Below are 25035 nucleotides of genomic sequence, written 5' to 3'. Positions count from 1 at the left end.
TAAACACACTACATAAAAAGCCACCAAAAACTGCACACCTTTAACAGAAAATATTTCTTCAGAAAAGTTTAACTTAGAAAGCAAACTTAGAAAGCAACTTTTTTCCTCTCCACTAACATGTCTTCTATGAGAAATCCCCAATGTTCCCTAAATATCAAACATTAAGGCTACAAATCCCTAAGAAGCATATTCTTCAACTTATGTTGTTAAAGTTTGTTTTTTTTAAATTAACAGACCCTTTCCATAGCAATTTAAATTTACAAAATGTTTTAATTGAAACAGCAGGTGAGCAAGGCAGCAAATTTTTGTCCCATGATTGGTGGAGAGACTTCCAATAACCTCTTTGCTCCAGTGATGCCAAATGTTTTTTTGAGCAAGACTTTGCCCTAACTTCATGCATTTCATCCTAACTGCTGTTTTTAACTAAAACACTCTCTCCTAATTGTTTGTTCCCAGTTGCAACTGAATTTTTGCAACAAACTGCCACATTAGATGCCTCTGCACATGTATGGTTATTTTCTGCAAAATGAGCCTGGTTTTAAAAACCTAAAAGCAAATGCTCTTGCATTTCAGCAGAGAAAGAGCTTAATATCTCAAAGGCTCCCCTTTGTCCTAACTACATCAGCTGAATCAGATTTGTTCTGCACAGTAACTATTTCAGGTCACTAAGTGAAGTCCAAACAGCTGCTCAGAACCAGATTTATCTCCACAAAAAAACCTCCCTGATCAACCAGCACAGCTGTAAAAAGGCTGAAGGTCACACCAGGGCCTCAGAACTCCTCTGCTCTTAATTGGATGCAAAGTGGGTATGAAATACAATTTTTCCTTCCCTGCTTAGGCTTGTGTGGCTCTGACAGGTACCAATTGAGGGCTGGGAGTGTGTGTGTGTGTGTGTGTTCCAAACCAGAATATATTTTCCTTCAGGAATAATTGCAGCTAAAAGAATGAATGTTACTTACGTCTGTATTCAGCTCCAAGTCTCAGCATCAGCCGGATGGGGAATGCTTTAGCCCAGGGAGTCTCCCACTTCTGAATGAGGATTCCAAATAAGTAGGGGGGGGGTTGGGAGCACCAGGTCTTGCAGGGACTGGTAGGTGGCTGAAACATACAAGAACCCTCCGTGCTCTTTGCTTCCAAGGAAGCTCTGGCTGAAAAAGGAGTGCCCCAGGTTGCTCACAACATTACCTGTGAACAGAAATGCTCATTATTTCACTGGATTGAGAGCTATATTAAGAATTTAAACAGTTTTTCAGAAGGGGAAAAAAAAAAATCCATACCAAACTCGCTTTGGTTCCTGAAGCATTCATGGCTAACTAATCACACAAGAAACCAAGATTTACAGCACACTGGGCTCAGGTGACCTCATTTGCAAAACTACAAAACCCTGTTATGGAATAGCAGCTGCTGTAGCCTAGAGCCACCACAGCCAGGGTATCTCCACCTGAATCCAACTCTGGAGATACTCAGTGGCTACTACTGGTAGGAAGTCAGTTTTGTAGGAACGTGCACGTGGACCTCTTGACTGACTGAGCCCCAGCCACAAATATTCCTAAGACACAATCACAGAGCTTCCACCTCTCCTGGGGGAGAAGGGAGGGCAACCACCTGAGATATGCCCCAGAGGCAGTGTCATGGAGGGGATGATGCATCCCAGGGACAGGCAGGAGGAGCAGGGACAGCTCAGGTCCATATTTCTGCTGAGAGAGTGGTACCTGAAAACTCCCCCTAACACTGCAAGAGCACCCAAACAAATCCTGTGTTCTGTGCCTCTCAGATACTCAAGGGGTTTCTGCTGCTGAAGCTGCTGCTGACTGACCCAGCTGCAATTAAAGCAGAGCTGTGCACCCAGCCTAATGATGAACACCCACTGCTTGTCCTTTCCTTTAGGCAAAGCCCTGGGGTGCCAGCCCAGACACAGTCTGAAGATCTGGGTCTTTTTAAGAACTGCACAAGAATGTTTATTTAATTAGTACACTTAGTGTAAAGCAGAACTGAGAGAGACGCAGGGGAGAAACATCACTCATCTTTACCCACATTTTTATTCTTTGATGCTGTTAATTTTCAAAAATGTTTACACTTTAATGGCTGAGTGAATCTGGCTGTTGATTAGATTATTACAGCATCCAACACAGCATTTAGCATTGAAGCAAAGAGCCATGGTGTGATGCCTTTTTCCAGATGACAGCAACAGAACCACTGATCACAATTCTCCATGTGAATATATTAATAGCACTGATTTGCTCCCAAAGAAAAAATACAAGTAATTTCAGTGAGCACAGAGTGGATGATCACACCACCCATGGCATCTCATGGGTTAGAGGCACTCCTGCAGGCCTCCTGGGCTTCTGCATTAGCTCCAGGCTTCCCCACCTGCAGCCAGAGAAGATGAATTGTAATTTTACTGATACACCAGAACAGACACCACCAATCCAGATCAAATTCCAGAACTCTTAATAGTGGCTACAATTTTTGTAATGCTCAGCTGAGCATACCTGGTGGAAAGTAGCTACAAGGACTGACATGATCAACAGAGCTACCCCAGAAACTGTCAGCTGCTGAAAATCACTGATCCTGTCCACATGCAAACGCAATTCTTGTTGAGCCTGTGCTGTGACACTACTGCCTGCCCAGTGAACACATGGCTAATGCACCAACTCAGGCATCTTGCTAGTGAGTGCAAGCCAATGCATTAATATCCTTTCGTGAAGATCTTCACTTATCTAAAATAGCTGCTGGCACCCTTTTATCTCAACTCCACCCGTTTCCTTTTGCAGTTCCCACCTACCCTCACTAATCTCTGCTTCTTCATTTATGCTTCCCTTTTCCCTTCCCATCTGTTCTTACCCAAATAGAACCTACAGGCCTGGTAGTAAGATTACTTAGGGAGTTTCTCAGTTCCAACAACATGACCATAATCATAATCATCCTTTCTAACCTTAAAATGCATGAAGTGCATGAACTGAACTGAATTCTGCACACTTTCCTGTAGTTTGTTCTGTGTGGAAGAGGTTGGGCCAAGAGAAGCTGTACAGCACCCTGTAGATCTGAGATGTGTGGTACTGCTCACTAGGATGACACAGCAATCAGTCACTTCCACTTCTGACTGATGCCAAGTGCTGCAGCAGAAGGGGACAACTACTTATTTTTTCCATTTTGGGAGATGGGAGCTTTCAGGCACTTGGGATGCCTTAACAAGAATTTTTTTTTTTTCCAGCGAACAGAAACATGAAAAAAAACCCAAAAACCTCAGAGTGGAATAAGCTGTTCAGCACTCTGCACCTGTAAGTCACAACAGTGTTGTAAATTACTCCATTTGACACAAGCAGCTCAGATAGAACAAGATTCAGGAGATTACCACTATTAAGAGGAGAAACAATTAGGATGAGATAAATGTGCTGCAATTTATTATTTCTAAGAGCATGCAAGAGCCTGCTACATGGAGACCATGGGAAGAATCAAGTGTTTTCCTACACATTTCACTAATTCCCTTTTCAATCAGCATACCCAAGTCAAAAAGCCACTTTGGGATTTTCCCCACAAACATTTCTGCACTGACCAGAGGCTGTCAGCCTGTTCTGCTCTATCTCTGAGGGTGGTTCCAACTCCAGGCCTCAACTTGTGAGCTGCTATTCCCAGCCTGACATGGTCAAACCCAACCCACAGCACTGTTACACATCTTCAGCACACACCTAACTGTGCTTCAGGAGCTTGATTCAAAAAGTTGAACTGTCAGGAAAAAAAAAAACAAACCTTCAAAAAAAGCTGTCCTTCTCAAAAGCATGTGCTGTAATTTATGAAATACCACTTTTTTTTTTTTTTTTTAAGAGGTAATCTCAGAGTGAACACAAAGCTGCCTTTACATATTAAATTCCAGTACATCAGACAACTGACATTACTTAGGAAGGGCCTTACACATGCATCATCTGCAGGAGGTCAGTACTTCTCAGTTATTCTGGGTTACCCTTGATTTTAGTACCTAAAGCTCCCTTAAAAACCCATGCATTTATCCCCTGATGTGACTTTCCCTTCAGTCCTGACCCATGCTGTTTGAATTCCTCACACAAGTATCTGACTCTGATGAACTTTGCATGTCACTTTGGCAATCCCTTCTGGACTCAAATAAAATAGTTTATACCAGGAAAGGTAAAGAAAAAAAAAGATCCTGCGTTTGTTTCTTGCCCTCACTATTTGGTGATGCCAGTGAGGTTAAATTCCTACTGAATGCTTTGTATCTTTTGGTTCATCCCAAGTCAAACAGCTGGTATTAACACCCAGTTTCAGGGGAGTCACAGGCATGTGGCTTGGGGAAGTTACCTCCAGCTGCTCAGACTTATTCCCCTGCCACCAATACCAACCAAGAGCTGCCAAGTAGCAAACAACGTGCCACAGCATTCTGCAACCCAAAGCATCCCAGTTCTGTAGCATGAGATCATAGAATCATAGAATTGGCTGGGTTGGAAGGGACCTCAGAGATCATCAAGTCCAACCCTTGATCCACTACCGCTGCAGTTTCCAGCCCATGGCACTGAGTGCCACATCCAGTCTCTTTTGAAATATCTCCAGGGATGGAGAATCGACTACTTCCCTGGGCAGCCCATTCCAATGTCTGATCACCCTCTCCATAAAGAAATTCTTTCTAATATCCAACCTAAACCTCCCCTGGCACAACTTGAGACCCTGCCCTCTTGCCTTGCTGAGAGCTGCCTGGAAAAAGAGCCCAACCCCCCCCTGGCTCCAACCTCCTTTCAGGGAGTTGTAGAGAGTGATGAGGTCTCCCCTGAGCCTCCTCTTCTCCAGGCTGAACACCCCCAGCTCCCTCAGCCTCTCTTCATAGGATCTGTGCTCGAGTCCCTTCACCAGCCCAGTTGCCTCCTTTGGACCTGCTCCAGCACCTCAATCTCCTTCCTGAACTTGAGGGGCCCAGAACTAGACACAGGACTCAAGCTGTGGCCTCACCAGCACTGAGTACAGGGGCAGAAACACTCCCTTGGACCTACTGGTGATGCTGTTCCTGATACAGGCCAGGATGCCATTGGCCTTCTTGGCCACCTGGGCACACTGCTGGCTCATGTTCAGTTCCTGTCAATCCAGACTCCCAGGTCCCTCTCTGTCTGGCTGCTCTCCAACCACTCTGTCCCCAGCCTGGAGCTCCCCATGGGGTTGTTGTGGCCAAAGTGCAGGACCCGGCACTTGGCCGTGTTAAACCTCATCCTGTTGGAATCAGCCCAACTCTCCAGTCTGTCCAGGTCCCTCCGCAGAGCCCTCCTGCCTTCCAGCTGATCCACACTCCCCCCCAGCTTGCAGGGCAATATTCACCTGGTGACGGTTTTGCCAGCTGGATTTTCTTCAGGAGCAAATGAGCAGATAATGTTTGGAAAAGCAATGCAGACCCAGTCACTACCACACCACAGGAGACACAAGACTGTGAACCTAACCTGATGGCACAACATACCTGCAGAACATGCCAAAACTGAGAAAAAACATGTAAAAACTCAACATCCAAAGTTCTGAGCATCCTCAGCATCTTTTTATGGGAACACATCAGATAGTAATTTGGACAGAACTCACTCATACTGGCAAGGGACATAATGCTTCATTCACTATCAGTCATTACCAGCATTCCAAACTTCCTCAGCCTGTTCTCTGGCACTCTTCCCAACAATCACTCTCACACCTTATAGGATGCTTGGTTTTGTATCCATCTTTCCACACCACAGTTGCAGGGCTGTATTGTTCATGCAGTTCACCTGTTCTTCATTCAGAACATCTCCATGGCTTATTTCTAGATCTGGTTTGTATTAGCTGCCACTTTAAGTAATTAAAACCAGGATGGGTAAAAAAAAAAAAAAATACACAAAACTGGGACTGGGAGATCCAACCTCACCCGGAATACCCCAAAAACCAGGGTGATCCCAAAGCCATTTCAAGCAATTGCCAGATTTGCATTTTCATTACAAAAGTGACAGTGGCATTAATTGTTTCCCACCAAAGAGTTGATTCACTGGGGCATATCTGGCAGCTCTGTATTAACACATCCAACTGCTTCAAAGTACCCATTCAGAGGGACAGAAGCTCTCATTTTTCCATTCACACAACCTCCTGCCAGGCTTATAGCCAACAGACAAGGATAATCATGGGATTACTACTACAACTACTGCAGCCACAACAGAAATCACTAGCTTTCAATTTCAAAACAAGAAAAACAGCATGACAGGGAGCTTGATGACAGAGGGGGGGGGGGGGGGGAAATGGATGGAAACCAAGTAGTAATTAACTCCTGCCTTAATTAACAATTTTACAATTTCTTGTAACTCACATGCATGCAATCTATAGTGAAAAATGCCACTGCTCTTTCAAAATTTCTCAGTTGTTTTACAAGTAAAAAAAATCCTAACGCCAGACCACGGTGAGGCTGAGGACTCCCAGTAAGAAAACTGGTGAAGGCTGAGGGCAGTGCTGCACCAGGCTGGCACCTTCCCTGTGCTGAGCCAGGAGATGAATCTGAAGCATGACCTGGAGAGGACCTGGGCTCTGCTGCCAACCCCTTGCACAAGGCAGAGCTGCTGCTGCAAATGGCCAAGGGCAACACCAGGCACAGAGGGCAGGACTGGGCCAGCAGAGGTCACCAGGTCACCCTCTGAAGAAAGCAGAACCACCTGGGCAGAGGCACCAGTACCTGTACAAGTTTGTGCCTCTAGACTGGGATGCAGGATTCAAACTTGAGCAGGGAGAGCTGGCAAGTTAAGTGTGACTCATGAAAAATTAAACTGCTACAGACATGGCCTTTAATTCAGTCAACAAGAGGGGAATGCTGTATTTTTTAGCTGAAAATGAAAACAACAAGAAACTTAAAATCACTCTAAACCAAAATCAATATCACTAGAAGTAATTCTTGTTTCCATTCCAATAAAAACACCCTACCTGTCTTTTTCTTTTATGACTGTTTTAAAGAAAACATTTACTAAAGGAGATAAATAAAAAACATCCCCAGAATTTATCTCAGCTCCTGATGGCAAAACAAATTTCAACCAACATATTATACAATAAAAAATGAAAACATGAGAAAGGGCTTTGAACAGTATCTAACTTCTAATGGGAATTTGCTTTTACTCTAAATGTCTATCACCTCATCACCAGGAGAGATGCAGTACCCCTGAAACAAACCCCTTTGGAAGTGTAGTTCCATCTACAACAGCCTGCAAGCTGCTAACAACCTCCAAGGGATTACAACCACCAGATGAAACCCCTACAGCATTATAACCCTTCTCCCTGGCTGAAAATTGATTAAAACAGGCAAAGCTGCAAATATGCTCAGATACACTTCTTCCTCCCAAAAATGTGCGACTTGGGAAGAAAACAAGGATGGATATTGAGACAGTGCACTACAAAATGCTATGGGAATTCATCAAGGTGTTTATGTTCTACAGCTTCAGTGTGTAGCAACTCAAGGTGTTTTTCTACTTCTACTACATATCTGAAATACAGCACAGGGAAAATCATACCAAAAAAACAACCATTACATAGTGGAATTCTTAAACAGTGAAATTTGGTTTCTGATTAAGAACTGTCCAACAGTAAGCAAGCTCTTTTCACCAGTGCAATTATAGGGTATCAAATTACTACCACTAGAGCACTAAAAAAGAATTCCAAATACATTATGTAGGAGTTATAAATTATGTAGTTCTGTAGTGTAATTATACAGAGCTTCATGGCACACACACCCCAAGCTGGATTTATATCTGCAATATACACAGTGCACACATGCACACAATTTTTCATATCTATCTTTGTCTGAATAACATCATAATTAGAAGATAAAGCACTGCAAATGAAGTGAGGTTTGGAGAGGTGTTTGTTTCCAGTGTACACAAGATCCATTATGATATGTGATAACAGTGCACTCTGAACCTGGCAACCTCACCTTTGTTGTATTCAGACATTTTAGGAAACAAAGATAGGTTTCATCATTTTATTGAAGTGCTGGGTTCAGTCACTCCAAAGGCATTTGCAAATGGTATGTAGAACCCTTCCTAAATGTATTTTCATTATAGAACCTTAGTGTGATCCAATTTCACCTCTGAAACACTAGCTTAACTTTCTAAGTTAGCAGAACCAAATACTTGCATTTTTCCTTGTGCAATAATTTATTTTAAGGACCAACAACAGCTAAAAGTGGAAGTCCATTTACTTACTTCAAATGTGTAAAGGTTTAGATAACACCATCTTACAACTGAGATAACGAAAATTAAAATTTCAGAGATAATGAAATGCCCTACAATTCATTACAGGCACACATATACATATATATATTTATAATACTTTATAATATAAATAGTCTCTCCATAATGTGTCGTTAGACAACACACACTGTGGGAATCAAATTTCTGAACTACCTACCTGGTTTGGGGATATTTAACATCCTATACTTAAGGATCCTCAAATTTTTCTTTCTGTATCTTTAAAAGCTACCCTGCCTTCAGGCTGAAAAAAACCCCAGCAGTCTGATTGCTGTACCCATGAGCCCTGCTGAGTATCCTACTACAGTTACTGCTGAAAGAAGGACAGCACTTATTTCAGATATGCCAGCTCTGTGTATTCCCTTTCCCCAGCACCTGGCAGAGCAGGAAGTCAGCAATGGCTGCTGTGCACAAACTTCTTGTAGGCAGAGTCCTCCTGCTCCATTCCTCTGCCAGTCTATGGCCTTTAGAGCCCAAATTTCTTCAGAGGAAGACTGGAAGATCTTTAGAGCAGCACCTCATTAATATTTTTACTTGGCAAGACGAACAGAACACTGCACACTAATAACCAACAACTGCTCAGCCCCCTATGAGCTTTGATCCTTATTCTCTGTTTCTGTATTTTTACACAAAACCAGACACTTGCCAAATGACAGAAATGGGAGTCCCTGACCCAGTGTGGTCAATCTCTCCAAGGCAGTTTTAGCAGAAAGCTTTCCTACCTGCTAAGGCATCCCGGTAGAGTTGCACGAAATGGTTAAAGATGTCCTTGGGCAAACATTTCTCATCAGGCAAACACTGGAGGAGGATGACTATCTCTGACTGCCCCACTGCATGCATGCCTTTTGTGGTGAAGCACCAGCACTTCCTGTTCACATCTGTAGAGAGGAAAGAAAATCATAATTTCATAAAATGTTCCTAAATTTCACTACATGAAGACAGCACTGTCAAGAATTAGTCCTACAGCAGGTCTGACTGTGGCATCTGTCACACAAATTCAGTTCTAAATCTGTAACCCAGCAAGCAAGCACATCAAAAAAAAAAAAAAAAAAAAAAAAAAAGCAGGTCAGTAATTCCTGGTTTACAGCTAAGGAAGAGCAGAGCATTCCAGCTCCTAGTATCCAAATGAAAGGTCAGGATTTAACTGGGAATGAAGGAAGCTGGAAAAGGCCAGGCTGTTGGCTGTCTATACCATCATCCTGAACAAGTTTCAGACAGTGGTATCTCTCTCTGAAGATGGACAGATGGATGTCAAGTGTCTTCATGAGATGTCACTGTGTTCAGCCTCACACACGCTCTAAGCCTCACAGTTCATTTGATGAGAATATTGTTACTGAAATAAAATTTTTCATCCAATATGTATAGGTGCATATTAATTGTTTTTTATACATGTTAAAAATGAAAGGTTTATAAAAAGCATCTTATTTTTTGTATTAACTTTTCACAGAAGGAAAACATTTTTCTGCAAAACTGTCTTTTCTCAGTTTCTCAAATAATATTTTCTTACCCAGCAGATATCAACTGAGGCACTAACCTGAGAAGCCATCCCTGTGCCTCCCCCTCCATCCCTTCCTCTCTCAACACAACTACACACATACACACACACATGCACATCCCAGGAAAGCTGCACAGTGGAATGGAACCTGCATATAACTGTGGAATCCTTTTTGCTTTTTTCAGAATGGGGAAATGAGTTCAGGAACCAAAGAGCAGGTCACAAAATACCTTGCCCTGCCAAGCTGGAGAGGAGACACTGATGTCCAAACTCAAGACTGGAGGCTCTAGATTACATTTTCTACATGAAATTATATGTACTGATGTCTAAAGCACTGGAAAAGAGCCTTTGGTAATTTAATATGGCCAAGTAAATTTTTCAATCCATTCACATTTTTAAGAGTCTGTCCTACCAAATAAAAATTCTGCTGTTCCTACTAACAATATATATATTAACATTTCTCCTCTTAGACCCCAAGCCTTATTTAATAATAAAAACTTACAATTTACTATTTTTACCATGGACAGCAAATTAGCATTTAAAACAAATACAAGAGGGTCAGGACCACCATCCTCCAGCTGTTGCATGACAGAGATCTGAGAGGGTCTCTCTTCTACAGCATAGTCTGAAAGAAACACACAGTGAAGTCCTTAACTTACTGGCACAGTACTTTGCATTCCAATCAAATAACCCAAATTCTGGTGATTTTTGCTGTTTTGACCTTTTATTCAAGTATTGCTGGTTTGATTGATTGTTTCCTAGGCTGGTATTTTCAAGCTTTGATAGCATCTATGTGTACACCCTCTGTGATTCCTTTGGAAAAGTGCAGCTTGTTTTACAAGTCAGCTTTTATTTAATTGTCATTTATATCACAGTAAAGCACAAGAACATCAGTGCTGGGCTACACACACCAACACACTGTCTGTCCCTGTGTCATATAATTTACACTTTCTGTGCATTAGCTACTAGGAAAATAAGAAGAGGGGAACACTATGTAAACCAACATTTTTTATAAGCCACAGAAGGTCTAAATCTAGTGTAAGTGGATCCCAACATGAAACTTCAAAGATATCTCTAGTGTACCTTTACATTTAGATCCAGATGACTACCAAATAGAATTTTTTTATCCACATGATTATAATCTACTGTGCTTTTAAGCTTTAACAAAAAATAGTTTCACTGATGGAAACAGATTTTGAGAGAAATGTATTATCTTCTCAGCTAAAATTATCTATTTAAAAAAAAAAAGGTAATTTTGCTTTCTAATGTGAAAAATATTTCTGGAATCTTCTAAAATAGAATTAGAGTATCAGATGTGAAATGCTGCAAAGAAAAGTCAGTATGTGACAGCTTTTTTTTGAAAAAAATCAATTTAGCATAAAAAATATGATTTCTGTGAGGTTACCTACATACAAACTGAAAAGTATCTTGTGGTTTCACTTCTTTTTTGTGGAGGATACTGAATAATTGGGCACCCACATGAATAGCTAGCACAGGATTGAACCAATTTGTTTTGAAATTAAATGCTATTCATATTTTGGTTTTGACACTATCCTGCAGTAAAAGGTTACTTTCAGCTTAGCACTAGAAATGTGCAGTATCAGCAAAATATTCAATAGAAAAAAACATCTAAGATTAAAAAAATCAGTTAATCCCTGAATGTATCAAAGGATTTGATGAATCAGATTGTGAGAAACAGTTGTCAGATAAACAAATAATTTTTTTTTTTTAGCCTTTTAAAAATTAGTTTTTAATTTTATGAATTCCCCTCCATTTGGGAGGAGGACATTACAGTCACTAAAAGCTTCACTGTGGGCTAAGCTGTGCAATAGTGCTGCTGAATGCAGGACTTTGGGGGTGCTCAGCCAGAGAGGATGTTCCAAGAGAATTTCAAAGAAAGGAAGTATGAATATTCATAAGTCTAATTAAAATATTCCTCTGTATGAAACATTCCCCACAGTCCGGTTAGTGAAGAAATCAGCACATATTGCTGGACTGGAGTTAATTTTCTTTCTGCTTTGTGTTTTACTTCTTACAGTAATTTCACTGCAAGGTGAGGTTCTTCCTGATGCTACTTAGGACCAGTGGTGCAAATGAGTGTCACAAGGTTTAGCCTCCAGTACTCAGTGTGAATGTCTTCAAAATACTCAGCGTATTGCCAGCACCTTATTTTTAAAATAGACACAGTAACTGTTTGGTTAATTGCAGCTGGTAAGTATAAAAGCTAGCTGCCAAATTATATCCTCACCTCCTTTTACTCCAGTGGATATGAGAATTGGAGGAAGCCCATCTTCAGGAATTAGATTCATTGCACTGCCAACAGGACTGCCAACCTGAGTTATATTTCCCGAGAATACAGAAGTATTATCCATCTATAGGAACCAAACAAGGAAGGACAAAAAGTCCATTATACCAAAGTAATATGATTAAAATGTCAGAGCTGGCTTACTAAGGTTACTAGATGTAGGTGAAGGAGGCTGTGTCTGCTGGAGAACCAGAAGCACCAAATAATTTGGTGACACATGACAGCTCCTGGACATGAGCTGTTACTAAAAAATCTGCTTAGACAGAGACTGGCACCTCCTTCTCTAGCACCACACATACTCGTTTCTTTACAACATCCAAGTGCATCTCTGCCCATCTAAACCTCTAGCAAAGTGTCAACTCCACTCACATGGGGTATGGTGGATTTAACATTGTTAGATTGCACCTGCACTTTCCTGCCTACATCATTTTCTGAGAAGTATCAAAGCAAGTTATTTTTATGCTTTGTGCTGTGCCAATCTCATTGTTTCCAAGTCCTTACTGACCATGACTCAGCTTTTCTTAAAAATGCATTAAAGAAATCTTCTTCATAAAGAAATATTCCTCATACACAGGCTGCACAGCTGAACACGTGGAACTCACCTAGCACTTCAAACACTGCTTAGTGCTCTGGCCCACAATTTCAGTTCAGCTGAAAATATATAATTGTTTCAGCTCTCTGCAAAATTTAAATATGTGAGGACACTTGCTATCAACAGACTAAGAGAAGCCTCAACACATTTCTTAGAAATCACCATGGAAGCCATTATACTATTCACAACCAAAGCAATCATGTTGTTTTAAGCACTGAATAGCATAAAGTTGCCTTACTTCTGCTGATAAAGTGTTGTTGGTCACAGGCTTTGATGGATCATGTGACACTGCTAAGGTTCCTGTGGAAGTTGTCCCAGCCACTGTCAGTTTTGCTGCATCAGCAACTTCTCCATTGGGTAATATCCCATCAGCAAACCAAACACGCCTTTGTTCTCTAGGTTGAGCCACTAGAAAAAGAAAAAAAAAAAAAAAGTAATTTATAACAGGACTTAAGATCCCTCAACAACATTGACTGGAAAAATTCAGTTCTGAAGAACAAAACTTTAAAAAATTTATACACAGAAACAGGTGGGCTGGAAGGGACTTAACACATCATCTAGTGCAATGCCTATGGTTCCATCATGTACTAACACATCTACTGAGAATAGTTCACTTGTCCTTAGAAACCTGATGTCCCTACTGAGGCCAGGAACACCACAACTGGTACCAGCTGGAGTATTCGGAATGGATGAACTACAGATATTCTTACTAAAGATAAACTGAAGGAAAGTGATGGGCTTTTACCTTCTGCTCCAGGATGCTTTAAAACTCCCACAGGTACCATGACAGTGGGAGGCGGTGAGCTCAGGGCACCCGAGGCCTGAGCCTGCTGCAAAGGAGGGATAGTAGAACAGTATTCAGCAGGATTGTTAGGGTTAGGGCTCTGGCTTGAGGCACTCATCATGTTCTCCCAGGCTTGAGCTAAAGCAAAGAAAGAAGAAGAAACAAGAGCAAGAGAAAGTAATTTAACAGCCAAAAACATTGTGTTAAGTTATTGGCTATAGTAGGGATGGACCCTGCCCCCTTCCCGAGATCATTTCTCTTCCTTTATTTAAAAACTCAGAAGATTAATTAAACAAGAAAATTCAAATAGCAGGAGAAGAAACAGTATTGGTCCTGTGCAATAATATTATCACTTTGTACAGAAATATTATCTGAAAATTATAACACATTTTGATCTCAATCATGCCAAATTCATCACTATGTGAGCAGATGGACATTCCCATTACAAATGTTTTATAACCTAGAGGACACTTGAGCAGATTTACCTTTTACATATGAGAAAAAGCACCCTGCATTTCTTTGTATCTAGGGCAGATCAGTACAGATCAAAAACTTATATTCTTAACTGAAAAAAAACCAAAAATAAAACCCTTACGCTGTTAATTCTGAAGGTTTGACTTGAGCCTTAATTCTATTGCCCAAACAATAACACATAAAACTTCTTTGTCAGCAGCATCAATCTCAAGGAAATCTCTCCTCTAGCTAGTGAAACAGACTGCATCTCCACAGTAGTACTTATTTTTCATCTGCAAGGAAGGCTTTTAGCTATGCAAGGCACTAGAAAAATCACGTGTGCTTGCATCTTCAACCACATTAGTATGTTACAAACAAATACATTCCTCTAGCCAGGCATAAATATCATGCCACCTCTCAGAGCAGCTATAAAGCCTGAATAAACCTTGTACATCTCTAGGTTCCTTTGGCTATGAGCTGTGAAAATAACAAGAGCCAAAAAAAAAAGCACAAACAGAACACAGCCAAACAAACCTCCCCTGCTTCCTCCCATCAACCTACAAAACCAGTAGGGTGAAATGCCTGCTAACAGAAAAGGTACTGACATTTCCATTTGAAAAGATTAATTAAATTGAAGTGGTGTTTGTTTGTTTTTTAATAGCAGTTCTATATTAATTTAAAGCACAGGTCCTGAAAGAAGGCAGTGTTAAAAATGCACAAAGGAATCTTACATCTCTAAGATCCCTTTATTAGAAAATTCATAGCATGGTAATTGAACATTTTTAAAGCCTTCTCTAAATCAAGCAAAATGTCAACTCAGCATAACTACCAATTGAAGATACAGTAAAAATAGCATTGGAAACTTACTGAACACATAGCCTGGCCATGGAAAAGTGCCAGAAAACATACAACCCTCCCCAGTGAAACACAAACCAGATACCAAGCATCAAGTGAAATTACTTTAAAAGTGTGATTCCTACCCCTAGTTCCAAGACTACAAAGATTAATGCTCAGCCTGCTGCACTGAGTGGAAAAAAAACAAAACCAAACCTGTAACAACAACAAAAAAAACTGATCAGGAGGGATCAGATAGGATCAGGCTACAGGCTAACCAAGCAGTGACCAACAGCATCATCACAAAGCACTGCAGCAGGGTTTGGAACAGAGAGGTGGCCAGGAGCAAGTACACCTGAGCATGCAGGCAGCACTCCCAGTGATAACCCAAGCAGTGGTGTCACTGTTCACTGCCATTAGTGTGCATCCATCCTGGCAAAAGAACAGAAATGCTTTTAAAAGGAAATCGTTATAATATGATCAATTTTATTATGCCTTTTTACAAGAACAGTTCTGGTTTCAACTGAAACATTTTGAGATTCTTCCCTTCCCCCAGATGAAAATAAATCCTACTCACCACTCAAAGGAGCCAGCAGTCTCTTGCCAAGTGTATGTGTAATTCCTTGATTTTGTACACCTTGAATGGGCTAATTTGTCCATCTCAAAATTTAACATTTTAGTACCACTTCAACGTCACCATCAGGACTTGGGTTTAATTTCTAGATATTACAGCCTACAATTTCCTGTGACTCTACACATCTGCCCTACAGTAAGGAAGTAGTAATAACTAAATTAGTAATACCTACCTCTGCAGAGTGATTAAGCTTTTTGAAACAGAAAAAAATATATTTCTGCTTAATAACAGAAACAGTCTATTTATTTTGGATGCTCACCTCAAGACTAAGAAGACTGTTACTTTCAACCAAACCTGCATAATCATGAACTACTTTGGAGAAACAAAAATGTAGCTATAAGCCTCCAAGTTCAGTTAGATGCCAAAAAACCTAACAGATCTTTTGGAAAACACCAAATAATCTCCTCTGCAGTAAAATGTAAAGATACTGCCAAAATTACTTTGTTTGAATGCTGACATATAACACCACTTTCCTAACTAATTCTTGTTAAAGTCCACTGCAGCAATCCTTCAGCAAGGTCATCAAAGTGCAGCAATGGAAATTCAGTGGTGACTGTTCAATAATTATCAGGGTATTTAGCTATACCAACCTTTGAAAGTCTGCAGTTAGAACCTGAATTTGTCTGACTTCTCATTCCACCTACAACTGTTCCCTCTTTAACTGAAGGAACTTCTTTCACCAAGTCTCAGTTATCAGGACATATATTTATACCTCAAGATCAATTCACCTATTCACCTTTCCATTAATAAATCAAAGAAAGAGTGCCTGGAATTTCTCATGATAAGAAAGGTTTTCTCATTATTTAAGCACTCGCATGGATCCTCTCTCAACTAATTCAATTTTTGGACCTTCTCCATTCCAGATATGAAAACTGAGCACTGAGTTTTTTGCAACAGTTCTCTCAGTGTCATGGACAGAAGTCAACTGGACAGCATAATCACCCAAATGTAACTGCCAGCACAGGATGTTACAGAATTTTTCAGAGGCCTCAAGACACAGTGGAAAGAACATTGCCCATTTCTATATCACAGAACTAAAGTGTTCATGCAATAATGGACAAAATACAAAATAGATTCCATAGCTCTCTGGTCAAAACCAAACACAGTCTCTACTTACACCAAGCAGAGGTAATGTAACTTCTTGTTTGTTCTACCTGTTAAGGTCATAGCTACTTGTGTTCACTCTCACATGTCCTGTGTTTACACCAGGCTTTCAGCCACACCACCATGCTGGCTCTGACAGACTCTCCAAACTCACAAATGTGGACAGATTTTTAGACAAGAGCTCCTACTCTAGCACCAAGGATTTAAGGAAGAAGGAAGGGTTGGATTTATTTCTTTTATTTCCTATTTTCCTCCAGTGCATGGTCTAGAAGAGGCACACCTGCATTAATCTTCTCTTTGGCATCCAATACAGAAGTGTAACAGGTTATCTACTCAGGCATCAAAAGACAGGCAGTAGACTCCCAAATAAAAAATAAAAACCTACCAAAAAATTCACAGTTTCTGTAACACTGGCACAGGATTTTCTCAAAGGAAATAATCCAGACTCATTGTGACCATACCAGTTCTTGCCTTTTGTTAACAGTATTTAGTTTAGGGATTCCACACTGATCTCTCAAGGGCCTTTGCTTATTTACAATACTTACCCATACAAATAAAGTGTCTTGGGTTTTAATTTTTTTTTTTTTTTTTACTAGCATTATGGCAGCTCAACACAAAGCCAGTGAAGCACTGCACCTCAGGATTCCTTTCCCACTTACCATTCATCAGTACCAAATGGCAGATTACACACACCCTCGCTTCCTTGCGGTCCATGTACAGCAACTTGCACTTCAGGCTACAGCATGCTGCACAAAAAACCTGGAACCAAAGGGGAAACAACTTAAGTGTTGTTCAAAAATACATTATTAACTGATGATTTTGGACAAGAGAGTATCTGTAAAGACATGCAAAATAAGGAGAAAAATTATCAGTATCTTCCCACTAAAGCCAGGGTGACCAATACCTGCCCACAGTGCTTTCCTTCTAACTCCGGTGAAGCAGGGTTACATGGAACACATAAATGCAAGTTCTCCTGATACTGCACCGTGGTGTTCTTTGAAACATGTCTGACACAAATGACAATAGGTTAATAAATTGCCTACCACTTTGCAATCCCTCACAGAATTAACAAGTTGAGAATTCACTTCAGCCTCTGAAAACGTCCGAGTACTTGCTAGAATCAGCTCTGGTTAAATACACAAGTTTTCTCTAGAGAAGAGATTGGTATGGCACAGATTAATTCAAACAGGTCGTTTTTATTTGCAGCAGGACAATTCATCTGTATCAGCAATTCTAGTTGTTTAATCTCTTCCTATATAACAAGCTATTCCTCAGTTGAGAATTAAGTGAATGTATCAAAATGCTTTAAGTGTTCAACACACAAAACAAGATTACTGAAGAAAGCTGAATGACACTGGTACTGCGAGAAAATCTTGCTCTCTTTATACACACATAAAAAGCCTGTATTTCTGTGAATTCACAATGAAATCAGGAACTGCATTTTATGCACACTGGCCTGCTGGGGAGATGCAGTTACATTGCTGGTGCTGCTCACCTGACCCAGTCCTGGGCAGAAAACAGGCTTGAGGCTTCCTCCAGACAAGCAAAACCATTAACACATGAGCATGCACCAAACCAAACACCTGCATCCAGGTGTGATCCTACAACAGCAATCTCCAAGTCCTGCAGAACATAAAATTCAGTGCCCTAATGATTTCTTATTTGTTTGAAATAATAATAATTTCTTTATTTAAAAAAAACAAAGCTGTTTCCTCAGAGTTGTTGTTTAGGTGATACGGACGTACTGATGAACACCCATTTTATGCAGAAAGGTTCTGTCACACTCAGGAAATCCAGAAGCAGCAGCAGCTACCTGACAAATGAGTTCAGGTATCAAGAGATAATTTTGCATTTTAATTATACGTGGGTATTGACAATTCACTTGCTTTATTATGATCTATAATTCTTTCTTAAACCAAAAAATTATTCCATCATTGCATCGAGTATTTCTGTAATACAGACAAGAAATTACATAGGATTCTCATATAGAAATACATGTAAACCTAACTAAATTTCAGCCAAGTCAAAGACCACACCAAATTACAACCTCTTTGCAATCTGTTACCTTCGCAGTCTTTTAGTGGCAAGTGTTTAAAATAAGCACATGTTAAATAAGCTCTGAGTTCACCGTGACTGCTGGAAAACAAATGTGAAGAGCTCACCATGGCTCATTTCAAACAGTTTTGATGTTTCCTAATTGTTTCAAATTAAACATTTCAGAAACAAAACATAAGTGTATATATGCTGCCATTTTCACACAAAAATAAAAACAACTCTCTTGCATACATGAAAAATAAAAAAAATAAAATAAAAAAAAAACCACTGTAATTCTTTTTTTAAAGTCTGATTCCTACATTTATACCTTAACCAAATTTACAAGCATTCTAGGGAATATTGAATATTAATAACAACACCACAGCATAGTTTAGAGACATTTGACCTTGTTTCAGTTCTCTGGGAGAAACTTCCTATCAGAAGCTCAGTATTGAACATGGAAAAACCAATGTCCAACCACAACTGAAGGACCAACAAAAATTACTGTCTTATTTAGGACTCTCTATCAACCCAATGTACATCCAGCGAAGCTCCCAAGTGCAATGGTCTAAATATTAAAAGATAAAATAGAAGCAGAACATCTACACTTCTCTCAGGCTACATCAGCCTTCTGGCAATAGTAATGCAGAAAAAGAACACGATCCTGCACAACTGACAGTTTAGTCTTATTAACAATCACCAAGTTGTTATCTTAGCCTGTCATGCTATAAAAAATAACATAGCAGTGCCAAAGAAATGTTACTAGAGTTTTTAGGTTCACTCAGAGTTGTTAAGGCACTAGTTGCTAGGAAGTTTGGTGATTATTTTTATATATTAGTGGGGAAAATAATGTGGGTTTGGCTGTCAGTAAAAAGATGACATACAGATTTTCTGGTTTTCCTAATAAGGATGACTGTTTCATCTGACATTAGGAACTACACAAACACATAACATGAAGTTTATGAATGTGTTCACACACATTCTTCAGCTTCTTAATTTTAATTCAGCATTTACTCTAAGTGTATTACTTTCTAGCACTCCCCTGAGGTTCATATCTTCCATCAATTTTGCAATTATTATCCTGAAATCAAAAACCGAGACAGACTTCCCAGGTGCCACTCACCTATTTTTAAATGCAATATTCATTCCCAAATGAAACAGCTACCCCTAACACAGTCCTTTGCCATGATGCTAACAAAGCTTAAAAAAAATATTTGTGTTGTGCTAAAGCTTGTGTGTGCTCAAAAATATTTAGCCCCATGACTCCCCTTAGAAACAAATAATTGCAAGAGCTGAAGACACTCTCCCCAATTCTTTTGAGATTCATCCACCTGACAGAAACAGTGAAAGCATCCCAGTGATGTGGTAGTTACCTACACCAGAGGTACATGGTCAACATAACTTGCTTTGGGGATGGTTATCTTCACCAGAAGGCAAGAGCAGACAGGTGACAAGAGCTGTGTCTCAAGCCACCACAGTCAGATGCATCAGAGCTTGCCTGTCAAAACCTTTGGTTTCTTTCCTCATGGAATTACTACAAAAATTAAGTGTAGCAAAGTGATTTGCACTAAGTGCTAAGCATTATTTCACTTATACTCATTCTTAGCATTTACTAATGAGAGATAATTTTTTTGAGACAATGAAAAAAAGGGCATGAAAAACCAGAATTTTCTGCCACATCTTTTGCTTGCATGTGTGCAAATTTGGCCCAGATAATGATGCGCAACAAAGGCTTCTAGAAAAAAGGAATTCTGAGGATTATTGTAAGAACGCTCTGAGAATATTAAATACTCATGCATTATGTATTTTTCACATCTGAGAAACAAGTCTGTCTACAGACCAGGGGAAGTTTTATTCTATTGATTTCCCATATATCATCCAAAACATCCAAAGTAATGCTGGTTGTTCTTCTCAAGACTTGTCTTTGTTAGTTTAAAAAGAAAAGAAGGGGAAAAAAAAACCAACACCCTTGAGGGTTTTTTTGGCTTTGCTCTTTCTGGGCAAGTTTTATCCATTTTGTTTACAGATATTTTCATTTTCTGCTTTTCATTTGTGCAAGTCAGGGCTCCAGTCATTACAGGGAAATAATTACATCCAAGCAGTGAACTTGTTTGACACACAGAAGTAAGCAGAACACATTACTCTGAACAGAAATTGTGGTCCTCATAAAAAATTGTTAAACTCATAAAAAACAAATGCATGACCTACGTAACTAACAGTGTAAGTTAACACATCAAAGCTAAAATTACAGCTAGTCCTTTAATTTATATGCTTACAGACTCATATGTACCTCATATGATAGCTACCAATCATCTGTGGTTATTAAGCTCCACATGAGGACTTCCACTGCAACCAACCTGTGAGAGGATGGGCAGAAGCAAGTAACTGCAAGTCCTGGACCAGTGCACAGTCAATGCCTGCTTAGCTTTTAGAAGTGTGTTAGAAGTGTCCTAAAAGTGTCCTAAAAGTGTTTTAGGAGACTTTTCAGCACGTCTCAAAATCAAATTTGAGTAAAATCTACTTATCTGGTGTTGCAGTAAAGAGGATTGAGTGCCGCTCATTTTGGCTAGTAAGGGGACAAATGGGACACATCCACAGTCCATTCCAGAGGAGCAAGCCTGGGGTTTCTGCCAGGCTGCTTCCAGAAACAGCTGGTATAAGGGTTTGAGTTTTTCAGATATATTTGCTTCGTTTTGGTCCTTTGTTCAAGTCACTCTGCTTCCCTCCACTCTCCCAATAGCAAAAGATACCACCCACAGCAGTCAGCAGGTCTTTCAATCAATTCAAAAACTTTTGGATAGGGATTAAATGAACCAAAGTTTCTCTTACTCTATTTTTTGGGGGGGGGTTGGGATTTCTTTTAATCTTAATATTTAGGAATACGGACTTGAAAAGGGTTGACCATTTCTGAATCACTGTATTTCTCCCTAAGTTCCTAATTCCCATGTGTAGGGAACCCAATAACCAGTAACCAGATATTTGGTTAACAAGGTGTTTGGAAATGCTTTACAGAATCATCATTTACCATACACTTGCCACATAAGAAATGGTGTTGACTTAGCACACACGAAAAAACTTTTTTTTTTTAAAGTCAACAGTAAATTATTTCTTACACAACACAAAATGATACAGAAGTTATGTTTCAGTTGTCTTCATTAGAAAATTTCTCCCTGTGTGTACATTTATCAGGTTACAGATAACTTACTGTATACTCAAAACTATATTCTTTAAAATAATATGAGAGAAATACAAGAAAAGTTAGTAAAGAAGATTTAGCAGAGTTGATGAACCATCTACACCAGCAGGAATGCCAGCAATTCAACAGCATGTTTCCAATTCATACTGCTGTGCTTCAGTATCTTTAATGGGATTATTGATGCAGTAATTTCTGTAAACTAATTTCCTGCACCTTGACATTTTATAGCAGTCTGACATGAATTCGATGATGTTGATTGTTCAACAAATACACTGCACATACAGGCTAATAATTCTCTCAGTTACAAATGTCAATTAGTTATTCTGTTAGAACCTCAATAGTTTAAAGCTTAAAAACTCCTATTTTTCTTTCCCACTTCAAACATGGCTTTTTAGGAAGAGATGTCACACATAACTCTATAGACAGTGGCTTAGGAAATCCTCTGCTTTGATTTTGTGCAGTACCAGGAAAAAAAAAAAAAGGGTGTTCACTCACAAAATACAAACTTACCTTCCCACAAGCTCTGCAATGGTGCCTTCTTTTGGTGAATGTAAATCTGGCCTTGCATTTCATACAGTTTGGTGCTTGAGAATCTGGAACCCAAACTGGAGCCACCTCACCCAAAGTTGTAAAAGGCTTTCTGGCTGGAGCTCCAAACTGACCAGCTCTGAGATCATTGTCTGGACTATCTGGGGCTACTGCAAGGCACGAACTACTAGAGACTCCAGATTCATATTCTTCCAAATGTTCCCCGTTAGCATCAGTAACACAGGCAGATGTTTCACCAGGAAACGTGTTTGCTGTATCCCCTACTTGTGTCTTACCAAACAGGTTCTTGTTTTTACTGCTACCTCCACAATTTGGGGGAACCAGATCATTTTGTAAGTGGTCTGATAATGGCTTCGGAATCTGCAGTTTAAGATTTGTTGGTTGTTTAGGTCTTGCACCACCAAACGGAACACTGATAGATTGCAGACTAGTCACTGGTTTTGGTGAAATTTGCCCTTGAATGGATGAAACCTGACTACAAAGATTAAGTAAATAATTTTTCTTTATGTGGTCACCAGACCTGTTCAAAATGAGACCACTCCCTTCTGTGGTCTCATTTCCTCTCTGTTCATAAACATTAGCATAACATTCCGACTTGCTCTCCTCTATCTCCTTTTCCTCTGTTACTGAGTCTTCCTTGGAGGGTAAAGTCTTTGGAACATGAGCAACAACTGGATTCTGCATTCCATAGGAATCACAACCATTAGACAGAGAGCTTGCATCTGATGTAGCCGTGACATCAGAGAGACTGGACCCTTCAAGCTCATCCATACCAGTCCCTTCTAAGTCTACGCCTGCGTCCATCATCCCATCTCCACTTTCTTTACTGTTACAACATGCCTCATCAGGCTGTTTTGTCTGCAAAAGTCTTTCATTCTCTCCCAGAGTTTGCTTATCATTCATCTCATTCAACTTTGTCAGTTCCCAATTAGTCATCTCCTGAGATTCAGGGCAACACTCTGCCACGCTGAGCAGTTCCGTCGTGCCACATTTTTTATCACATTCAAAGACTTCACTTTCAGTGGCACCAACATCCTCAGGGGCAAAATGCTCTGCAACACATTCCTTGTTACTGCCACTTCCAGCCACGTTAGGTTGACAGGTTTCAGGGAGCCCAGACAGCCTAGATTGTAACTGTTGAGTTGTTTCCTGTTGTACAACTGAGTTTCCACTGCTTGAGACAGAAGAAGAGTTTTTAGCTTCTAGATCCGTTTTCTGAGGAATGGCTTCACTAGCAAAATTTCCAATAGATAGACAATTCTCTTGCATTGTAATGGTACCATCAACTGGTCTCTGTAACAGAGTCACTGCATTAATCCCTGCAGTTGTAGTTTCTGAAAACAGTGAATCTTTGCTCATATTAACATCATCCTTTAACTGAGAGGAGCGGCAAGCAACAGTCAAGCTTTCAGATGAAGCATTAATCAAATGACTTACAGAGTCATTTTCAGTGCACAGCTGATCTACTTCCTTTTCTCTATCTAGATCTTCTTCTGTGGATCCATTTACAGTAACACTAAACCGATCCCTCTGTCGGTTTTCATTATCCAGTGTAAAGCTAATAGTGTCCATTAGGGATTGACTGTTGTAATTTTTACAATCCAGCACATCATCACCTTGTAGTGTTCTGTCACAGTTATGCATGACTGCCACCACTAGTACATTTTTCTCCTCTGGCAAGCAAGCTGTATTTCCACATTTCTTTTCTCCTGTTTCCACAGTGTTCCACTGATCATCCCGATTACTGCTTCTTTTAATCAGTTGATCATCTGCTGCTGCCTGATCATCAATCCACATGACTGGGGTCTCTGGGCTTGTGCTAAAATCCTTTCCATTAGCACAGTGATCCCCTCCTCCTGATGGTGTAGTCACTGAACGAGACAAGGCAAAAGACTTTAATCTCTGTTGACATTCATTAGGAGTTGCAGTTTCATTCACATTGGCCACAGATGGGTTAAAGGACAGGCGACGAGAAGGAGGATCTAGAATCTGATTCCACTTTGCACCCAGTAGTGTAGGTGAAAACTACTGAAAAAATGTTTAAATAAGCATCTGAAAAAATGTTTAAATAAGAGAACTCACTGTTTTATTAATGCTACAGGTTCAGTCAACATTAATGGCCCAAATATAAATGTAGGGATGTTCAAATATGGGTACAACAGTAAAACACGTCTGCCATAACCAATATCCCCAATCAACCATTAGTACTGTGTTTGCACAGTGCTTCTGGGCCTCAGAAATTTTGGAGCAACACCAATTAGTATCAGGTTGAATTGGCACAAGCAACTTTAAACTGCTGATTAAGGGTTGGACTCTATGATCTCTGAGGTCCCTTCCAACCCAGCCAATTCTATGATTCTATGATTCTATGATATATTTTAGAGAGCTAGAAATGCCTAGAAAGATTCCCCCTCATATAAAATGAGCCCAACTTCTTTGACAGCATAGAAGTAACAATTAGACTAAGAAAAGAAAAAATTAATACTTCAAATATCATAAATTTCATTATATGATTTCTGTAACCTAATAAAACACTTCTATGCTTGAGTCTCCAAACTGCAAAAGAAGCTCAAAATAAGTTTTTTTGATTTGTTTAAAATAAACTATTAAAATATTGTCACTGAGATTAAATTTCACAAAACCTTTCTTTAAAAACTGTATGGATGGTTTTCTAATAAAAGATTGAAAAAAATTTCAAAAGTAATCAAGATTAATAGAAACAGAAGAAAATACTTCTAACAGATATTGAAGACACACCATGCAAAATTAACAGATATCTGCAAGCTCTGAGATTGATTTGCAACTCAGTCTCAAAATG

At 39.8% G+C, this 25035-nt stretch overlaps 1 protein-coding gene across 1 annotated transcript in view; it reads right to left on the bottom strand.

Annotated features, from left to right (window-relative positions):
* Window positions 1-25035, bottom strand: part of ZFYVE9 (zinc finger FYVE-type containing 9) — a 60682-nt gene that overhangs the window by 13340 nt on the left and 22307 nt on the right. Inside the window, 9 exon segments of the mRNA XM_030454837.1 lie at window positions 960-1059; window positions 1061-1185; window positions 8960-9115; window positions 10235-10357; window positions 11981-12104; window positions 12868-13037; window positions 13375-13551; window positions 17098-17197; window positions 22179-24242. Of these exon segments, the coding sequence (XP_030310697.1) occupies window positions 960-1059; window positions 1061-1185; window positions 8960-9115; window positions 10235-10357; window positions 11981-12104; window positions 12868-13037; window positions 13375-13551; window positions 17098-17197; window positions 22179-24242 (3139 nt within the window).

The sequence above is a fragment of the Calypte anna genome, chromosome 8 (genome assembly GCF_003957555.1).
Source record: "Calypte anna isolate BGI_N300 chromosome 8, bCalAnn1_v1.p, whole genome shotgun sequence".
NCBI lineage: Eukaryota > Metazoa > Chordata > Aves > Apodiformes > Trochilidae > Calypte > Calypte anna.
The sequence above is the reverse complement of the archived record's forward strand: the minus strand, read 5'-3'. Positions and strand labels throughout refer to the sequence as shown.